Below are 19,068 nucleotides of genomic sequence, written 5' to 3'. Positions count from 1 at the left end.
TGCTGTTAAATGATTCAAACTCATGCTCAATTGTCACTTTGAGACTTCGCTGGCTGTGACGTCACGTGCATACTCTCTATTATTTAACACTGAGTGTATAAAAAAATGTCTAAACAAAGACAGTCATGGAGTCCCCAGTGCTGCAAACCTCAAGTGAATCATTTGTATCATAAGGCTATGAAAAAAACAGAACTTCGCCTGCACCTATTTCCTTCTCAAAACAATTCACCGTCATATTTCACTACAGCATTGGAAACCCGAGAAACTGGAACTGATATTTATAAAAACAAAAGATTACTCAGGTTCCTGTGGAATTTCAAAAACTCTTAAAAGGTCCACACAAATGTCCAGAGGAAAGAGGAAGGATTTCTGTTAACAGTGAAGCAGGAAGAGGGCCAGTGATACAGCTGAACAACAGCATGGAAGAACTGACCAAGAGACCAGATTTGAGATAAAAAAAACTTTCTATGATATCACACAACAGAGATGATGATATCTCTCTCTGGAGGTTTGTTCTCTACGTGTGCAATACGGAGACTGCATTATGCTTTCTGCGCCTACAAGCCTGAATGTTTGTTGTCTAAAATGGAAACCCTGAGGCATCTTAGAGGTCTATGAGACATACCACCTAACCACACCGTACCTGGTTGGGTTCCGGCGTGCGACCTTTTGACATAAATAATCCTCTTTTGCCCCCCACCCCTCATGTTTCCTGTCTGCCTCCACTGTCAAAGATCAAATAATGACAAGAAGGTGTGAAATGGAAACACAGACTTGAATAAAGTTTATAGTTTAGCTTAAACAGATTTGAGGTTCAGCTACTCACATACTAAGGTAGCACATATATACTAAAACAGTATGTGAGTATTAAACTACAGAGCAGAAGAGTCGTAAAGTCGGCTACAGAGCAATATCTAAATTAAAGGAGCAGCTTGACACCTCAAATGCACAAATATCTAATGTATCAGTTTGCTATGATGCCAGGTCACACGAGGCTGTAGCAGAAAAATCCCTGCCTGCAGTGTTCCTCAAGGGGACGCATTTCATAGCTTCATAGTGAAAGCATGCCAGTGTGTGTTGTTTACGTTTTTTTAAAAACAGCCCTTTCTTCTCTATTGTCACTTTTTGTGCAAGGAAGAATATATCCCTGAAGTGGCCAGACTGTAAATCCACCAACAGTAGCTGGACGGCATAAGGTTATTTTTGATACGTTACCCATGGAATACCTAGGTCCAGATGTTTGGCTGATGTTTTCTATAAAGTGTGGTCCACTCCTGACTTATACTCATACAAGATTATCAGCCATTGTGTTGAAGGGCCTGGTGGACAGTGAGAAAATACAGCACGGATCAACACATAGTGCGTTACATGAGTTATTATACTCTTGATGTTAATGATGCTGCTGTGGCGTTAAAACTTAGGTATGATATGGCCCCATCCCCACTTGTTCTTGTTATTCTGGTTGTTTTTGCCAGCACCATATTACAGCACCGTCTGGTATGTGTTTATATATCTGGCTACTCATAATGACATGTATATCTGAAGGAACGGGAATGGTATCTCTTTATATTTGTTACATACGGCATAACATTCTATTTGTGTCTCTCCAGCCTCCTGCTTTATATTTGTATTTTTTGTTATATGGAACTCAATAAAGATATTGAACAGAAAAACAGCCCTTTAAAAGGAATATTATTTGGATGCTACTGTTTTAGTTTCTGCAATGATAAGCAATTAGTCCTGCAAGTGGTGGACTTGGGTAAATAAGACATCGACATGTACGCTTACAAGACAGCAACATCTTTAATTTCAATTTTAGTGTTGAAATAGCATCTGCATCCAGTTCATTTCCAAAACTTATAACAGTGAGCTTGGTGTTCAAGATGAAGTGGAACGTAGACTCAAGCATTTGCCTATCTGTTGCTGAATTTTCCACTGGCCTATTTGCATCCCCTGACTTTAAAGCAAACAAGTAACGAGGCAGGTCTGTGTACAGTACAGGCTTGCAGCTGTGACTGTTTGGTTCACTGTTGCTTGCACGTTTGCGTCATCCCCAACTTCCTCTTTGTGTGTGGTTAGCTGTGACGCGGGTTCAGTTGAACGTATATAAGTTGAAACTGAGCGGGTCAATGAAAGAGTTGTAGTCAGAGATCACACAAGTCTCTGAAAACAGCCTAACGTATAACCACACAAGCATCGTTGCCATGCCAAGTGCAGTCACATTGCCACCAAGGGAGCTGCAGCAGCTGAACATGGACTCGGACAACAAGAAGATGAGAAAATACAGGTAAACATTTAACACATACACAGCTCCATCGTTTTTTTTTTTTTGTTTTGTTTTGTTTTATTTCATTCCTGATATATATTTTTACTAACTTGTATTGGTTTGCTCCGTAAAGCAGGGGAGGGAACCTCAAGTCTCGGCTCCAGTGTCGATTGTCTCCAGACGCCGATAACGAGGGGTAAGAGAAGAAAAGTTCTCAATTTGAAACTAAACATCCACATTTCTTACGTACTTGTTTCATGTTTGAGTAACAGTGAATCCCTCTTTTGCAGGCTTTGCTTTGAAGACGTGTCACAGTGGTCACATTCACTAGACAGACTTCTAGCATCCAAATGTAAGTTAATCAGTACGATTATCATCAGAGTCAAGTTTAAGGCTCATCGTGTGTCCTAAACAATGGCTAACAGTTGCTGACTTTTCCTATCTGTTTAGATGGAATGAAGATTTTCCAGGCCTTCTTGCAGTCAGAGTTCAGTGATGAAAACATTGAGTTCTGGGCGCTGTGTGAGGACTATAAGAAGATCAAGACTTCCTTCAAGATGTCCTCCAGAGCCAAAAAGATCTTCAAACGCTACATTCAAGCCGAGGCTCCCAGAGAGGTACGTACGCAGATTTTGTAACGCAGACAGATGCTTTCACAATAAAGGAGCACCACTGCTACTTCCCCTTTATTTTTTAACCTCACTCACCCTGACTTCTTCTTCTTCGTACAGATTAACATTGATCACAAGACCAGGGAGATAATCAGGCGGAACATAAAGGAGCCGTCTGCAGTGTGTTTTGATGATGCCCAGAAGATTGTTTATGGGTTAATGGAGAGGGACTCTTACCCGCGTTTCCTCAAGTCTGACATCTACAGGACGCTACTGGACTCGACAACAGAATCTGTGAAGCTGTAAAGATGGCAAACACATTGCTTTTGCAGAAGCTAGACTGTAAAGCTGTGCCCAACGCTGGACTACCTGAGAGATGCCAAGGTGTATGTTTGCTTGTCCTGAGACTGGTGGTCATGAAAACTGGACTAAACCAAAAACATTACCAATACTTTCATGCCTTCCTTCTGAGCCGGAGAGTGCTTCGGGTTGGGGTTTGACCTCAAATGACTGTGCTGAACACAGTCACGATGGGAAACGATGTGATGAGTCTAGGTCAAAAATGACTGCATAATCAGATACAGCTGTCATGATAGTCGCTGTAAGGCAATTAGAGAGAAAAAAAAAAAAACTTCCCAGAGATGTCATGAATGTACACTGAAAATGCTGGGGACTTTCTGTGAGAGGAACCAGGAAGTGTATGTGGTGCATACAACAACTTGTACCCAAGATGAAAGTGCAAGAGCTGGTCTCTGCATTGACACATCATCTTACGTTTACTGTTATCTCACCCAAAGCAACAGATAAATAGATGTTATCTAGATGCCTACTGTCGGGCTTTTTGCATTTACATTTTGACGTCACACACTGAAGCGATACCTTGCAACTATGATAATCTGTTATAAGCTAACTGAAAATGTAACCTTGTTTGTAAAAAAAAACAAAAAAAAAAAAAAAAAAGGTGTAAATGTGAATATTATAAGGGATTTGTGTTGGTATTTAATTAAAACGATGCAACAATGACTGAAATCTGCTTTTATCAGAGAGACACCCGCAATAGATCACACTGTCACCAATCTTTAGACACACTTTACGAATCCAGGAAGGGGCTTAGTCACCAGATCATTCATTTATGTTCTTCATTCATTCATATACTGAGACACAGCTACAGACTTCACTACCTAAGGGTATGAATGAGTAAAGAAAAGCCCACAAGTAGCACAGTGTGCCAGGATAACTTAGTCATGCAGTCAGCAGCACAGCAGACAGTTGAGTAAAGTGCGTCTGACAGTATGCTTCATTCTCCTTCTATGTATATTACAGCCCAGTCATCACTTTGGGAAATATATTCATTACACACAAGATGATCATTATCATTCTCAAGTCTGTTCAGTGAATGTGAAGCTGCAACCAGCTCCATACCTAGTTAGCTTAGCTTAACACAACACTGAAACTTGGTTAACAGCTAGTCCAGAAGTAACAAGGTCTACCTAATTATTGAATTATACTTTTTTAACCTGAATTAAAACATTTTCCATTAAACTGTGTGGGCTATCTTGTCAAATTGATTTTGATGTTGCCATCTAACGTCATCATATTTCCCGCCCAGATGCTACAATAAAAATAAACCTTTACACTGACACTTATGCTTTTCATTTAGTTTATTAGTTTAACGTGTTTACACTGAGGAAAAGATCCAACACGGTTATTATGGCTGGGCCATTAAATCAAATATTTAGATGTCTTGTTGTTCAGTGTCTTCTGAAGCCTTTCACATTTGGTATCTTTGGCAGTGCTGTGTCTGCCACGTATATGATCAAGTCCGTTAATGCAGATCAGTGCTGTTTCCGGTAAGAGGAAGTGCTGTGGGAATGGCTCTTGAACGTAGTGATTTGTGAATTCTACAGAAACACTTTCAAACAGTTGAGGATTCTCTATAACACTAACACGGGTGTTGTCTAATGCTCCCACCTACGCAGCATCTGTTCTGGGCTTTCACCGGGCTTTCATGCATCTGAATGGGTTTTCTTCCTGCACCTCCTACTATTCATTCAGCCTTCGTAATACCCTACGTTCTTACATTTAGCAAACAAACCAAACATCACCTACACAGAGTGCTCTCAGTACAGTGGGAAATGTTTAACACTGAAACTTCATTTGTGTCAAAAAGGGACACAGAAAAGGAAGTTTTTCAGTGAGAGCCCATCAGGTTTCACATTGTTAAATGTCACAGAAATAAGGAAGAGTTTTTTGGACCAAACTGCTCCACCACATCCTCTTTTAATCTCATTTGTGTACCTTGCAATTGCACAAACAAACACACAAGGAGAGGTACACAAGTCATTCCACGACTAAGTGTAGCTTTAAAATGATTAGACCATCCCTTTTTATTTGTCGCTCTCATGGGTTATGTCAGATACTGACTAGTCATCATTTCTTTATTTACACAACTCTGTTGGTAACTAGATGATTGATCAGTCATGTGACCATGCAAATCTATAAAATACAACAAAACTGGTTCTCATCATTGCACTGCATGATGACGCATGCAAACTTTGAGGATATCTACTACAGATAACTGTTTGCCAACTGAAACTAAACTTGACTTGTGAAACCCATAGGTTTAGCCACTGTGTGTGTCATGAGACAGAAGTCATCCCTTTACAACCACATGATCTGCCTAGGAGGTTCAGTATGATGTTATGCAACCAGTTCAAACAAGCGAGGCTTTGTTTCAGGGCTATTTCAGAGGCAGGTGAAAATGCTCCGCTTTGGAAAATCTCTGTCAGATGGAAGTCTATTTAAAGATAATATGAGGTTAAAAATTCCATCAACACATAAAACTAAAATCAAATCACTAAGGCCTCAATATCAAATCATTCAGAGAAACAAGTCACGTCTATAGCCATATTAACGGCACTGTGAGTTTGTACCATGATGAACTTCATCACAGTACTCCATTGAGGTAAATGATAGCTATGCTAACGTGCTTACAACAATACATAAAAATTTGGTAAGATGAGTTATAGAAAATATAGAAACATTCACAGTTCATAAACACCTTTATTTCTGATTATAAGTTGGACATATTTTTTTTTTTTACCTGACTATGAAGACAAACCAGGCGGCAGCCTCCGGGGCTGAGCGATGGAGCCCATGCGGAAGCGCAAAGAATTGCAGTTCATCGAGTGGCCGCTTGAGGCTGATTGCAAATGGGAGCAAATCCCCATAGACCCCAATGTTAAAAAGCTCAACTTTACAGCATTATCAAACATGTTTATAGCCTGGTTCAAAAAACGGTTTTGGTTTCAATGGTTTCTTTCACTATTCATGACAACTGGACGGGGGGAGAATTTTTTTCGTTTAAGTTTTATTAAGGATTAAAATTCTGCATAATTAAGGGAGTCTCAATGTGCAACACGACCCCTTCGCTTGTGGGTGGAGTAAAGCTCATCCAACTTGGCGACGGCGAACACCGCCCACTTCGGGCTTCATTTTCGAGGTTCAGAACCCAATGAGTGACGTCACGATGGGTATAATAAGAAAATAAAAAAATAAGAAAAAAAAAGAAAAAAAAAAAAGAAAACCCCCCTCGCTGGTCATGTTAAAAACCATGTCACAACAATCATCATTAGCAATGCTAAACCCAACAAAGCCTTGATGCAAAATGCAAATGAAAACTTGTTAAACTTTTTCCATCCCTCTATGAAAAACAAGTTTATGATTAAAGATATGCCCTGGTGACCACAATTTTAAAGCCAGACATGCAAAGTTGAGTGATAGCAAAGGCCACAACAGCGTTCGTTGTATTTTGTTCCATACAACGAAAAAGCTCATAGTGATGATGGCCCAAGATGGTGCTGACCCACTATAATTTAAAGTCACAAGTTAAACTGTAAGTATCCTGTGACCTAAATAAAAGTGATTACAGTGGTTTTGTGTTGTGGGGGTGTAACAGGCTTGTGAAAGCAGACCTAGATACTTCTTTTCTGCTCTGCTTATGTCTGACTTCCTCAGTATGACCTTAATGATGCGTCATGTGGGTCACAAACATGCACATTTAATCACAGGGTCCTATTCTTGTCATTTACAGTATAAGCAGGTTAAATAGTTTAATGTTTGCAGTTAAGTGTCACTTCTTCTGCCCTCACGTCCTTGTGTCTGTTGGTTTGGATTTGCTAAGGACAAGCAGATGTGGCTTTGTGTTGAAGGATCAAAATATCAATGTTGAAATAAAAATGTAGTTTCACAGATGGAGATGTTATAGGTCTAAAAACTAAGGATGTGAACTAATAATTGGATGAGCTCCTAACTGGTTTATCGTTTATTTCTTTTTCTCACATACAAAGTTAAACAGCCCCCTTTCGCATGTGATTTAAACTGCTGGGTTTATCGCTGTGCACCACTTCCTGCTAAACACAGCCCAGTCTGGTCCTGCAAAGCCACACACATGCGCATGATGTCCTCTTTTCATTGACGAGTTCAGTATCAATCCTGTCTGTACCGGTTTTTGTTTGGTTTATGTGGTTCATACATGTCTCATTCATGACATGTTTCTGTTCCATCAGCTTGTGTACGCATTCACTACTCAGTTAATCCATACTTGAGCACATTTTAATGACATGACTGATGGGTTAAAGTTGCCCCAGAAATTGACCAGTGGCCTGAGTATCTCTTTGAAGATGTGGTCACATTTGTACAGATTCTCTGCCTAAACAGAATTGTCATCATTGCAACGAGTTGGACGAGTTGTCCATCATTACAAAACATTGTGAGCAATGCCAGTGCCATTGTCGCTTTTTTTGAACTGGTGGTTAACCACACTAGTCCAGACTAGTAAAAGGAAGACCACATCCATTGGGTCCTAATGATGTAGGCTTTTCCTCCGAGTTGGTCAATCCCCTGACTTTTCATGTGACACCATCAGGGTGACATTTGTGACTGAGTGAAATTCGAGTGGGCGGTCATCTCTGCTTAGCGTTGAAACTAATTACTATGAAAACTAACACAGGCAACTTCATGAACATTACCTTCCTGGCACCAGCAGGTTAGTTTTGTCATAGGATTCTGCATTTACAACTTTCATTCAAGTGCAAGAATTAAAAAAAACTGAAGATGTAAATATCAATTGTAGGTAGATTGTACCATGTATAACCGTGCATGTGACAAATAAAACTTATCTTATCATGGAGAAATCCTGATTCTAAGGCCACAGTCTGCCAACACTAGGTCTCAATTGTGCTTCCTAAACAGTTGTGACTCATCAGAGAATGGAGATGGGCCGTTTGAGGGTGTCCTGTGTTGGCAATAGATAGTGGAGGCCTTTGCCTCCTGTGGGTTGAGAGGAGGGGCCTCTGTAGATCATCCTACAGATGCTGTTCTTCATGTTTTTTTGTTTTTTTTTTAAGTTGTTCCTACAGCGTTTTTTTTTTTTTTTGTTAGTGTGTGTGATCAACGTTATTCATCTGTCCTGTCCATGATTTTAATCTTACGCCTCATCAGTGCAATGATTAATTTGTAAAGATGCCATCTGCAGCTGAATCATTTCCTTGTCTGTTCCAGTCACTTTTATGTAATCCAGTCAAATTGTTGTTGACGTCCTCAATAAAAGTTCACTGAAAAAGCTATTCAGTTTTAGTAACACTGTGAAATTAAGAGTCTATTGAATGTACCAAAACTCGCAATATTCCGAGACGAAAAAGAGAAAGCAAACCTTGTGACCACTTGGCCTGTGACTAAAAATACAGTCTGAATGGTGACGTAGGGACTGAATGACCTTTTACAGGCTACGTAACATTTATGCGTGAAAAATGTGATGGGGGTTGTGACACAGAAAGGTTTTGTTCTATAATTAAACATAGGAAGGAGCACAAGCCTGACATACTTTGAGGGTTCATGTGCTTCCCTTCAATTATGTAACAATACACTGTGGGTGTGGGGTGAGGGCAGGAACCTGTAATTGAAGGAGAAATGTCGTGTGTTGTGAGATTCTACTCTGAACCTCATCAGCGAGGAGGAACACTCGGGGTCCAGAGGTGGAGCAGTGAAGTTGGATTCTAACGGAAATCTAAGGAAAATCTTCTGAGGATCCAGCAGCATCATGCATAATGAGAGATACTTGTGGAATTCAAATTCCATAAGGAATAGGATCTCTGAGACATCACCTATGGACCTCCAGGACGCAAAGAAAATGTAAGTGCAGTAGGTTTCATTAGTAATACAACGAGGCCTTCTTTGAAGGCTTTTTATGCTCTTGCAAAATTTACACTTTTTAATATTGCAACTGTTCCCCTCTCATATAGAGATATAGCATGGAAATCGAGAATACACACCTTAATACACATTCCTTTGCCATGGAGGAAAATCCACAGGTGTTTTTTTTTTCCATCAAATTAAACTGCATATTAACATTATCTTGTCTAATGTTTTGTTTAAGATATTCATAAACCTTTTGGTTTCTCTTGTCTGCAGACTGGAAAAAAATGAAGCAAGCCCAGAGAGAGAATCTCTTGAGACTTTCCTTTACAAGAAAAGTAATGTTCTTCTATTACCAAGCATTATAAAACTCATATAATAGTTGGTTACAGTTTTCTTTTTAACAACGCTCTTTTTTGTAAAAGGTGGACAAATGGCATTTCGGGAATTTCTAAAGTCAGAGTTCTGCGAGGAAAACCTGGACTTCTGGCTCGCCTGTCAAGAGTTTAAAACTTTCGACAGTCCAGATTACCTAAAACAGAGAGCGGCGAGTATTTATGAAGAGTTCATCATGGCTGAGGCTCCCAAACAGGTAAGATAGTGTCTATGAGATAGCCACGGGATAGGGGACAACATTTTATTTTTAATGTTCTCAAATCCTAATGTAAATTAGGGAGTAATATTAACTTAATTCAAGGCATAGTGTATAATTTTTTGCTGTACATCAATCAAAATTTTAAAACACTCTTCAACTGTAACTCCAGTTATGCAGGTGGCTGCACATGCTGTGCATTGTGTGCTGCATGACATCTAAATAAGGACATTCTCTTCAGTTTAGCTGTGTGTTACTGCTGTGCTGTCTTTACAGGTAAACTTGGATTTCTGCACAAGAGAAATCATCAGACAGAGTCTGAAGCAGCCAAGACCGTCATGCTTTGTTGTTGCACAGAAGAAAATCTACAGCCTGATGGAGAATGGCTCCTTCCCACGGTTTATTCAGTCTGAGCAGTACAAAGCCCTTTTAAATGCAACTTCTAAACAGAGAGGCCTTGGGAAGCACCGTAAGGTCTTGAGGGTAAAGAGCACTGGAGACATAATACAGCATGGCTCCAAACCAGTCAGCCTGAGGAGTGACCTGCGTCTTTTCCACATGCACTGACATCATACATGCTGTGACAGACTGAGGAAGTGTTGCCGACAGTCACTGTGCAGACACTTCTCTGTCTCTTAAAATATCTCAAGAACATTATGTCTGACAAACCTGGAAGCTGCGCCAGTGAAATGTGCCCAAGAGACTGCAGAGAGTGCCATCTGGTGCACAGAAGACATAGGACGTCAACAAAAGTGAAACTGTTTTTGAATGCTGTGATGGTGTTAGCTAAGACATCTCTTGAATGTGGACATTAGTATTTATAAGGGGAATGCATATTACTGCACGATTGTTTTATGCACCCAACCATCTTAAATAAGTGAAAACCGAAATGAACTTGTCACGTATACTTCATGAAGGGCTGCACTACTAAAGGGTTTATTTTGTGGTTACAGGTCTGTAAAAGCTGAACATAAACAATGTACAGTATGTTTGTTCTTGAGTGTAATCAAGGTGCATCTCGTGTTCTTACAGTTGATGTGCTATTGCCACCTAGTGGTGCTTGGGAGAAATACATGCTAAACGCAGGAACGGATTTGTCTCCACTTTTAACATATAGTATGATATTTGTGGAATTCAGTCATTTATAATTTACATATCTGTGTTTTCCTCTAGACACACGTGATAATGTTATGAATCATCCCAATGAAGACCGCTGGCCAAAATATGTTTGTCTGACAGTTGTTTTTCTTTGCTTGTGTATTTTGTTGGTCTAGCATTTTTAATATACCATCATCATCACCATGTTCTGCAGCCGACATTTCTAATCTGATTCTGGAAATGGTGACTAAGAGAACAATTTGATACAATAAAATGTGGCGACATCCGCTGGATAAAATTATACATATCGTTTGCATGAAACCAAGGCAAAGGGCAACGGGTCATGAAACAGAAAGGCGCTCTTGTGTATATTTAACAATCAAGGCTCTACAGTATGTGCATATTGAAATGCTTGACTTTTTTTTTCTTTTATAGAAAATAATAATATACTTGTGTGATTGCGGCATTATATAATACTGTATGTTTTAGATATAAGCTTTTTGTCAAATTTATAGACATACACACACATATATATGTATATATATTACAAAATTAAATTAAATTAAATTAAATATATATATATAAATAAAATTTTAAAAAGTCAAACGTTACAACTAGGGACTGTGATGACAGTAGTTGTACAAAATGTTTGTGAAACTGGAACGCATTGAAGCAGTGTTGTTATTAAAGGGCAGCTCTTGGGCAAAGGTTGGGGTAATAACGTCAAAGTGCTCCCAAACAAAAGATCTAACTCTTTTAAAACACTCAAGACTATCACACAAACGCTTAATGCTCTCACACTCACTTTACAGTCACACGTTGACGTTGACTAACCAACTAACTAATGTGCGGTTAGTCCATGTGTGTGCATGTCTCTGTATACAGGCATGTAAATCAATAATGTGTGAAAACCTACGTGCCAATATGAGTATGCAAGTTGATCTAATGTTATACTAATCTTAAACCTCACTCTCCAACCTATTGAACCATGTGCTGTACCGACTGCCGATACGCGTGTGACGTAATGAGGCTTCATTTGGGGCGTGATCATTCTCCTGATGGAGCGAGGCTTCGAAACATCTTGTCGCGATACTTGTGCTTTGAAAGCTCGAGACTGTGCCGAGCTGAACATCTCTAGGGAGGCCTCCCTCCGTCTAGCTGCATCAAAAAACTTGAGCACTGTGCATATACGTTGTGGTAAGTGCATATTTATCTCACGTACTGGCTACCAGATACGTTTTATTATGCAAACAGGCCTATGTTGGTAGTTAAAGCGACCAGCGTTTAGGCGTGTATTTAAATATATGCCAGGGACTAGCTGCCCGTACCGGGAGGGCTGCATCACACGCCTAGCTCAGCGTCCCGGTGTCCGGCTAGAGAGGAGCTCATAGTTTAATGCTCTGGACAGTCAATGGTTAACACACTGTGGAGCTAAGTTACACCCGAAACGCGAGTGGGGTAGTTATGTTTTCTTTCATAACTAGCTAAACAGTATTGTCACAATGGCATAATAACAATTACATTTTCCAACCTTTTCCCAACTTCCTGCCGGACTTTATCGTTAGCTCAACTAGAGAAATTGGCACATCTGGGGACGTTAGCTTAGCTTGACTAGCTGCTACTATCTCTTTGCAGCTAACTTGTGTGTGACTACGTTTTCTACCATCTTCTAATGACAGCTCGCTGTGGCCTGTATCTGCCTTATGTGTATCATCACGCCCTTTAATCGGCTTTAAGCTATTTCTGTCGGTGTGCTGAGGCACTGAGTAAAGTAATGTTGCTGAGAATTCACTGGAGCTCTAATTGAGTAGTACATTCAGCCACATATTTTCATTTTGGTTCTTGTGACTTGGATCTGAAGTAGAAAATGTATTATATCCATCCGGGCAGGGAGGAGATTCATTACAGTGTGCTTTGTGTTTCTGCCCTTCTCTACGGTTTAGATGGAGCCCTCAGGAAGCAACATATCTTCGTCCAGCAACCACACCCTGAATTCAACAGGTGGCAGTGGTCCGTGGGAAATCACTGACAAGGCCAGACTGTGTCGCTTCCTCTGCTACGGCTCAGAGGGAGACGTATACACTGCCAGAGACGAGGGTCGTGTCAGCATGGACAACGCCGAAGCCCTGCGATCCATGCTCCAGGAGGGCCGAGGGGCAGAAGTGGTGGAGGAGATAAAAAGGTTCCTTCAGGATGGGCGAGCCGTCAGACCGGGCCCCTCCTTTTTTGCCCTGGCGGTGTGCTCGCAGCACACCGACACGAACACCAGACAGGCTGCGTTCAAAGCTCTGAAGGAAGTTTGTCGGGACCCTGCCCATCTGTTTTCTTTCATCCAGTACAAGAAGGAACTGAAAGAGGGAATGAAATGTGGGATATGGGGACGCGGCCTGAGGAGAGCAGTGTCTGACTGGTACAATGAGCAGGACCCCATGAGTCTAGCTGCAGCTGTGACCAAGTGTAAACGGAGAGAGGGCTGGTCACACCAAGATCTGCTCAGACTCGCACACACTAAACCAGCGAAAGATGGTGAGTTTACACAGGATTAGCAAACAACATGACATTACAGTATCATTACACTATCTGCGCCTTATAAATGATTTGTCAAAACAATTTGTGAAAACATTTTGCCGTTGTTTGGGGAAGGTAGAGTGCTTATAGAGTTTTACATTGTTGGTCATTGTTTGTGAAAATGTGCTGTTTGAGTAAGGACCCAAGATGCAGAGTTAATCTGTTTGTCATTATATATTAGGAAACTTTTAACGTGCATTTTCTGTTGCTGGCAGGAACCAGCCTGGTCTTGCCAGTCTCAGTGCATATCAGAATATCCAATATCCCACAACCAGTCAGTCGTTTTGTTGTCAATGGGTTCAACTCCACAGCGCTTAGATGATGCGTCTGACATGAAAACCCAGTAGAATTTAATTTGTTCCTAATGGAGCGATTCCAGACCAACTTTTCACCTTTCCAGTTGTCTTGTAATTTTCACAAAGAGCGAACACACACTTTAACAGCCATTAGATGGAGTTAATATCCATGGATAACCAGTCTTTTTCTTGTGCCATCTTTCCTGTTTCACTTCAGTTTGGTGGCTGTTAAGCTCGTGATATCTCCATCTTTGTGTTTTCAGCAATTGCCTTGATCAGCAAATATGTAAAAAAAGGATGGAAAGAGGTCCAGGCTGCTTATGCAGAGAAAGAGAACCCCGAAGAGGTTGTCAAAGTGCTTTCATATCTTGAAGTGGTGGAGAAGGTCAAGCACAGCTGTGACGAAACAGAGGTCGTCAATTTAATAGAGGAACACAAGCTGGAGAGGGAACAGCTGCGGACAGACTACCTCAAATCCAAACAGGTGAGTGCGTCCTTAAAGTTCTCATAGTTCTCAGGATTATTGGCCTGGGGGTTACTTTTCAGAGCTCCCTATTGTCACCAGCAAATTGTGTTAATACACCAGTGACACTGTTTAATGGCGGTGAATGACAATTGTCAGTGTTTCCCTGCAGGTTATGGATTTATTTGTAAGAGTGGTTCCTGCTGGTGGGAACACTTTTGAACCATTGTCAGGGTGTTTGTCCTCTGCAAAGCATTTTGTCTTTATCAGCGCAGCCGCAGTGAAATGTGCTGTTTTGCTTATTTTTCAAATAAGGGAATAATGACAGTGGGCGGTGACCCATCTTTAGCATGGCTGCCCAAATAAATCTTAGACACAGGAAAAACGAATGGATTAGAAGTGGAAATTTTATGCAAATGTAGTGCTCTTCTCCCTCTGGCATGAAGCTGATAAGGAGACGTGTGGTTGTTGTTTCCTGGAGGTATGGAGAGCTTTGTTGAAGGAAATGCCCCTCCCGTCAGTGCTAAGGATCTTGGGAAAGATGACTTCAAATAAAATTCTTGAACCAGGAAGCTCAGAAACACAAACTATATGTGACAGAATCCAGAGCGAGGCCGCATTAAAGAAGGTAAGACCCACAACGTTTGTCTTTAATAAAGCTTCATTTGTGTTAGAAATTAACTGCGCAATAAGCATTTAATGTGTGTTGAAATCCCCAGGCAAAGATCCATCCTTTCAGTATACTGTTGGCTTCAGAAAACTACAAAAGAGGCCAAGGCTTTCAGGGTAAAACAAAATGGGATCCAGACAGCAGCATCCTAAAAGCTCTGGACGTTGCCTTTTACAAGAGTTTCATGGTATGTTTTCTTACTTTTCACAGCTTCACACAGACCAGTAGACAAGGCGGCAGTCAGCTGCTGTTTGATAACACGAATAATCTCTTGTTCTATCCTCAGAACGTAGAGCCTGTGGGAAAACGCTTTGTCGTGGCGGTAGATGTGAGCACGTCGCTGAGCAGTGTTGTCCCAGGAATGTCCATCAGCACTGCTGTTGCTGCTGCAGCCATTACAATGGTAAGACGTAGCCAGATGACCCCACGTTTTGAGCGGGTAATTTGTCGTTTCAGTTTGGAACAGCTGGGTCTTGGGCCGCCCCATCTTCGGATGAAGCCTAGACGAAGGAGTTGGTCTGTTGACACATACTGCAGATTCCTGGGAAATTCCTTCCACAGTATTTTTAGTCCCCATTCCCTCCAGTTGTTATTTGTAAAGAAAATTGCAGTGCCTCTTGGATGTGTAGCTCTTGTGTTGTGAAGCATTGTTTCTGTACAAGAGTGTGAGAGATGTTTTTAAAACTAGAGGAACTTGCTTTTAAATAGGTTTTTATGTTCGGTGCAGATTTTTGCGAGGACAGAGGCAGACACACAGGTGCTGGTCTACTCTGAAGGAGCTGTGGTCCCGTGCTCCATTTCTGCCGACATGACTCTCGCAGACACTACAGTTGAGCTGGTTAAGGTAAGACGCGACACTGTATCAAAGATAAGAACTCAACTTGAAAAACAACTATTAGTAATAACAGAACGTCAGTCACAGTAGAGCTTATATCTGCACCCGACTGGTTATTGTGCTCACAATGACCTCACTGAGCTTGTGTTTCTCTTGACCTCTGACCTTTACGTTCCAGATCCCGAGTGGGAGCACAGACTGCACGCTTCCCATCACATGGGCCACAGAGAATGGAAAGTCTGTAGACATGTTCATCATTCTGACTAACAACCCGCTGTGGATGTTTGCTGTCAGCCCAGTAGAGTCTCTGAAGAAGCACAGACAAGTACATTCATTCATTCATTCATTCAATCATTCATTCATTCATTCATTCATGTCTGCTTGGGGAAGGGATTTCATTGAATAATGTCCTCAGTTTTTTAAAATGTGATTATACCACACGGAGTAAGTTGAGATGGTAAGTCGATGGGCACAAATTTAGTCAGAGAAATAGGATAAGGTTCATCTTTACTGAAATACAAGCAGAATCTGTGCAGTTTACTGAGCAGCATGGCATTTTACCAGTGCATATTTTGTCATGCATTAGGTTATTATAATCATCAGTTGATGGGATGCTATTCATTTTCTGCAATTGCACAGCATTTAGAAAACACCAGCTTTGTGCCTCGTGCATCGTGTTAGGATCTCAAAATCATGTCTCAGTTTGAAAAGTCCAGATTTGTTTAGTGTGACAGGTAGAAACCACACTTTATGGACCATGATACAGACTGTCCCAATCAAGTTTTTGCCTCCGATCCAATACTGATCTTTTGATATTTGGTATCGGTATCGATCCACATCCAAATCCAATCTTAAACAAATTGCCTCCCCACGAGCTTCATAAAAGCTTTTTCATCTTATTGTATTCATGTGTACATTGCATGACTGTATTTAGTACAGTGAAAGCTTAAATTGTGCTGTCAAAGCTACTGTAGCGAGGGTTGGAGCGACTCACAGACTCTACTTCTTCTACACTTCTGTAATATTTTTCATTTTGAAGCTGTCTCCAGGAAATCTTTCTCTTCTTTTAAATGCAGCTTTCAGTGTTTGTTGTTGCTGTGGTGCAGCCTTTGCATGTAGTTGACATGTATTTTTTTCCGGCAAACATCCACATTGCATAATGAATACTTTTCCATCTGACTAGCTTCATTTTTCAGAGAAAAGTTATTCTACGCTGCATACATGTTTAGCCCTGTCATTTTGATGTTAGTATTTACAGCACTATCCTCTGGTCTATTAGCCTGGAAACAAGCAGCATTTTCCCCCCACCCACAAAATTTTAGTTGGGGAATTTCAGTCTGGAATTCATTTTTCCCAGTTAAGAGCAAAGATTTTACATGGTGACAGAAGAGAAGCATCTACGTTAGTCATACGTGTCCTCTGAGTTGCATTGAGTTTATTTTGTTTTTCACAAAATAGCTGCAGTCTGAGAAGCAAGATGTTTATATTCTGCTATATGCAGGGAAATATAATACCTGATCAGTATTCACTATACCAGGTTAGTGCTTTATGTTAAGATGTAATCTTTTATTACATTAAGAAATATTGTTTATCACTAACAAAAGCAAAGTTAAATTGTTGTGTCTTCTCAACAGGCATCAGGAGCAAATTCCAAGTTAATGATGTGCGGGTTGACGTCCATCGGACACGCCATCGCGGAGACGGACGACAGGGGTTTACTGAGCATCTGTGGCTTTGACCTCGGAGCTTTGACCGTCATTCGTAACGTGGCCCAGGACCTGATCTGATCAAGAAGTGGGACTGTCACTGAATCCTGTTGCAAGAACAGGAAAAGGCAGCACAAAGTGGACCACCGTGGCTCACTTCGCATGTGGAGTGCCATTAAAACAGCACTAATCCAAAAAAAAAAAAAAAAAAAAAAATGCTGACATTTACAAATCCAAGTTCTCCTTTAAGAATAGGAGCATAATGACGCTTACACGTCAATAGACAAAGTGTCCAGCGGGCTGGACTGTGCTTGGGAAATGTTATGTGCATTTTTTACATTTGTTTTGTGAAATTAGAAGGGTGATGAGAGGTGGTGTGTCGAGGTGTCTCTGACCGGACGCTTAGTGCTTTGATGGATCTTGGAAAGACACTAACCCATTCAAGAATTTCCTTATGTAAAAACAAGTGGAACTATGTAGGAGTCAAAATGGTAGCGGCTTAGTACAACTGTAGGTTTGTTTCAAGCAGATACCTTGTGGTTTCCAATATATATCTGTGGAAAGACTTAGCAGATTTCATGTAACGTGTAGAGGGATTTTAAACCTTAGAGCGTGACCTTATTGTATGTAGCATTATTATACATTATTAACATGTATAACAGGGAGGATTGAAACCAAATGTCAACAGAATACCTTGATTTTTTTCTGTGAAATTTGGTCAGAAATTATTTTATTTAATAGCTGCATCTAGGATTCGTTTTAACCCTTGCCTTTAATGTAGCGCTACACTTCAGTTGTGTTAACATTTGTTTCTCCCGTAAGCCAATATTATTAACCATGTTGACTATTCTGCCCTCTTAAATGTGACATTGCACTTTTGAGGGCGGTTCTTTGGATTACATGTTGTTTTGGATTGTCCTTTTCAAAGAGCTGATCTTGACTTTAAGTCGGTTTACTGTAAGTTGGAGGAAAGGACTTTTTCCTCATATTTTACTTTGAATTCTATGCATCGTAATTGGGATTTTACTGTATTTTCTCAACAAAGGACACCTGAGCACTAAGACTAAATCTGCTACAATTATGTTTCTATATGTTTGTTATAAATATTGCCATCCCAGAGTAAGATTAAGTGAATGTACTTTTGTGAGGCAATGTAACGGTAGACACTTAAAGCACAGTGCTTTATATTTCTCCAAGCACAGAACGAACAAACACATACGATGTTTCAGCATTGGGGGGGCCAATTCTGTTTGGAGAAATGATAACGATCTACTGTGGTGCTTCTTGTTGTAGTCAACAGTAATTGTTGCATTTACTGACAGCATTCACTTAACATGTTGTTTGTCATTCCTTCTGATGTAATTAAGAAATTCAGAAACAGCTCTTGCCATGTAACTGAAGAATGTTTTGTCCACGCATGCTCATACTTTATATTTTTCAGTATTGAAATGATAAACTGACCGTTGTTACAACGTTTGTAGTCTGACAGAAGAGTTTGTTATGTTTTTTTTTTCGTACATTTTTCACCCTCATGGTTAACTTTTTTTCATCACACTGTCTGTTGTATCCATTTTGCTTAACATGTAAGTACTGGACATTGGTGGCAATGTAAACTCCTCCCTAATAAACATGCTGCTATAAACCTCTATCTGAATTCTTGGAAGTCCGTAAAAGCCGGTTTCACACCAGCACTCCCATTGTAACCGAGTGGCTAAAACAAACAAACAAAAAAAAAAAAAACAAGTTTAATTCGGATCAGGCATCCTGC

General features: G+C 40.5%; 3 protein-coding genes across 4 annotated transcripts; all 3 read left to right on the top strand.

Moving 5' to 3' along the window:
* The first annotated feature begins 2,116 nt into the window (after positions 1–2,116).
* On the top strand, positions 2,117–3,900 carry LOC125010082 (regulator of G-protein signaling 21-like). Of its 2 annotated transcripts, none has more exons than XM_047588427.1 (5): positions 2,117–2,287; positions 2,400–2,462; positions 2,557–2,618; positions 2,717–2,883; positions 2,998–3,900. In XM_047588427.1, exons 1-5 carry the CDS (start codon positions 2,205–2,207, stop codon positions 3,181–3,183), a joined length of 561 nt encoding a protein of 186 aa, XP_047444383.1. In that variant the 5' UTR covers positions 2,117–2,204; the 3' UTR covers positions 3,184–3,900. The 2 variants fall into 2 exon arrangements, with proteins under 2 accessions (XP_047444383.1, XP_047444385.1); XM_047588429.1 differs by having other exon boundaries at positions 2,122–2,287; positions 2,403–2,462.
* Positions 3,901–8,806: 4,906 nt separating this feature from the next.
* On the top strand, positions 8,807–11,155 carry LOC125010844 (regulator of G-protein signaling 21-like). The gene is made up of 5 exons (XM_047589703.1): positions 8,807–9,069; positions 9,180–9,248; positions 9,349–9,410; positions 9,498–9,664; positions 9,941–11,155. The coding sequence occupies exons 1-5, from the start codon at positions 8,978–8,980 to the stop codon at positions 10,229–10,231; spliced, it is 681 nt and encodes a 226-aa protein (XP_047445659.1). The 5' UTR covers positions 8,807–8,977; the 3' UTR covers positions 10,232–11,155.
* A 676-nt stretch (positions 11,156–11,831) lies between these two features.
* On the top strand, positions 11,832–18,946 carry ro60 (Ro60, Y RNA binding protein). The gene is made up of 9 exons (XM_047588632.1): positions 11,832–11,959; positions 12,706–13,288; positions 13,890–14,110; positions 14,571–14,717; positions 14,809–14,946; positions 15,046–15,162; positions 15,487–15,603; positions 15,773–15,919; positions 17,229–18,946. The coding sequence occupies exons 2-9, from the start codon at positions 12,706–12,708 to the stop codon at positions 17,379–17,381; spliced, it is 1,623 nt and encodes a 540-aa protein (XP_047444588.1). The 5' UTR covers positions 11,832–11,959; the 3' UTR covers positions 17,382–18,946.
* The last annotated feature ends 122 nt before the right edge of the window (positions 18,947–19,068 follow it).

Source organism: Mugil cephalus, chromosome 7 (genome assembly GCF_022458985.1).
Source record: "Mugil cephalus isolate CIBA_MC_2020 chromosome 7, CIBA_Mcephalus_1.1, whole genome shotgun sequence".
In the NCBI taxonomy this organism is placed as follows: domain Eukaryota; kingdom Metazoa; phylum Chordata; class Actinopteri; order Mugiliformes; family Mugilidae; genus Mugil; species Mugil cephalus.
This window is presented reverse-complemented; position numbering and strand designations above follow the sequence as displayed.

Coding starts and splice junctions, on each gene's coding strand:
- LOC125010082 (XM_047588427.1), top strand. CDS start 2,205: ATGCCAAGTGCAGTCACATTGCCACCAAGGGAGCTGCAGCAGCTGAAC. Junction 2,463..2,556: donor CCAGACGCCGATAACGAGGG/GTAAGAGAAGAA, acceptor CCTCTTTTGCAG/GCTTTGCTTTGAAGACGTGT. Junction 2,619..2,716: donor CAGACTTCTAGCATCCAAAT/GTAAGTTAATCA, acceptor CTATCTGTTTAG/ATGGAATGAAGATTTTCCAG.
- LOC125010844 (XM_047589703.1), top strand. CDS start 8,978: ATGCATAATGAGAGATACTTGTGGAATTCAAATTCCATAAGGAATAGG. Junction 9,411..9,497: donor GACTTTCCTTTACAAGAAAA/GTAATGTTCTTC, acceptor TTTTTGTAAAAG/GTGGACAAATGGCATTTCGG. Junction 9,665..9,940: donor TGGCTGAGGCTCCCAAACAG/GTAAGATAGTGT, acceptor CTGTCTTTACAG/GTAAACTTGGATTTCTGCAC.
- ro60 (XM_047588632.1), top strand. CDS start 12,706: ATGGAGCCCTCAGGAAGCAACATATCTTCGTCCAGCAACCACACCCTG. Junction 13,289..13,889: donor CACTAAACCAGCGAAAGATG/GTGAGTTTACAC, acceptor TTGTGTTTTCAG/CAATTGCCTTGATCAGCAAA. Junction 15,163..15,486: donor CTGCTGCAGCCATTACAATG/GTAAGACGTAGC, acceptor TGTTCGGTGCAG/ATTTTTGCGAGGACAGAGGC.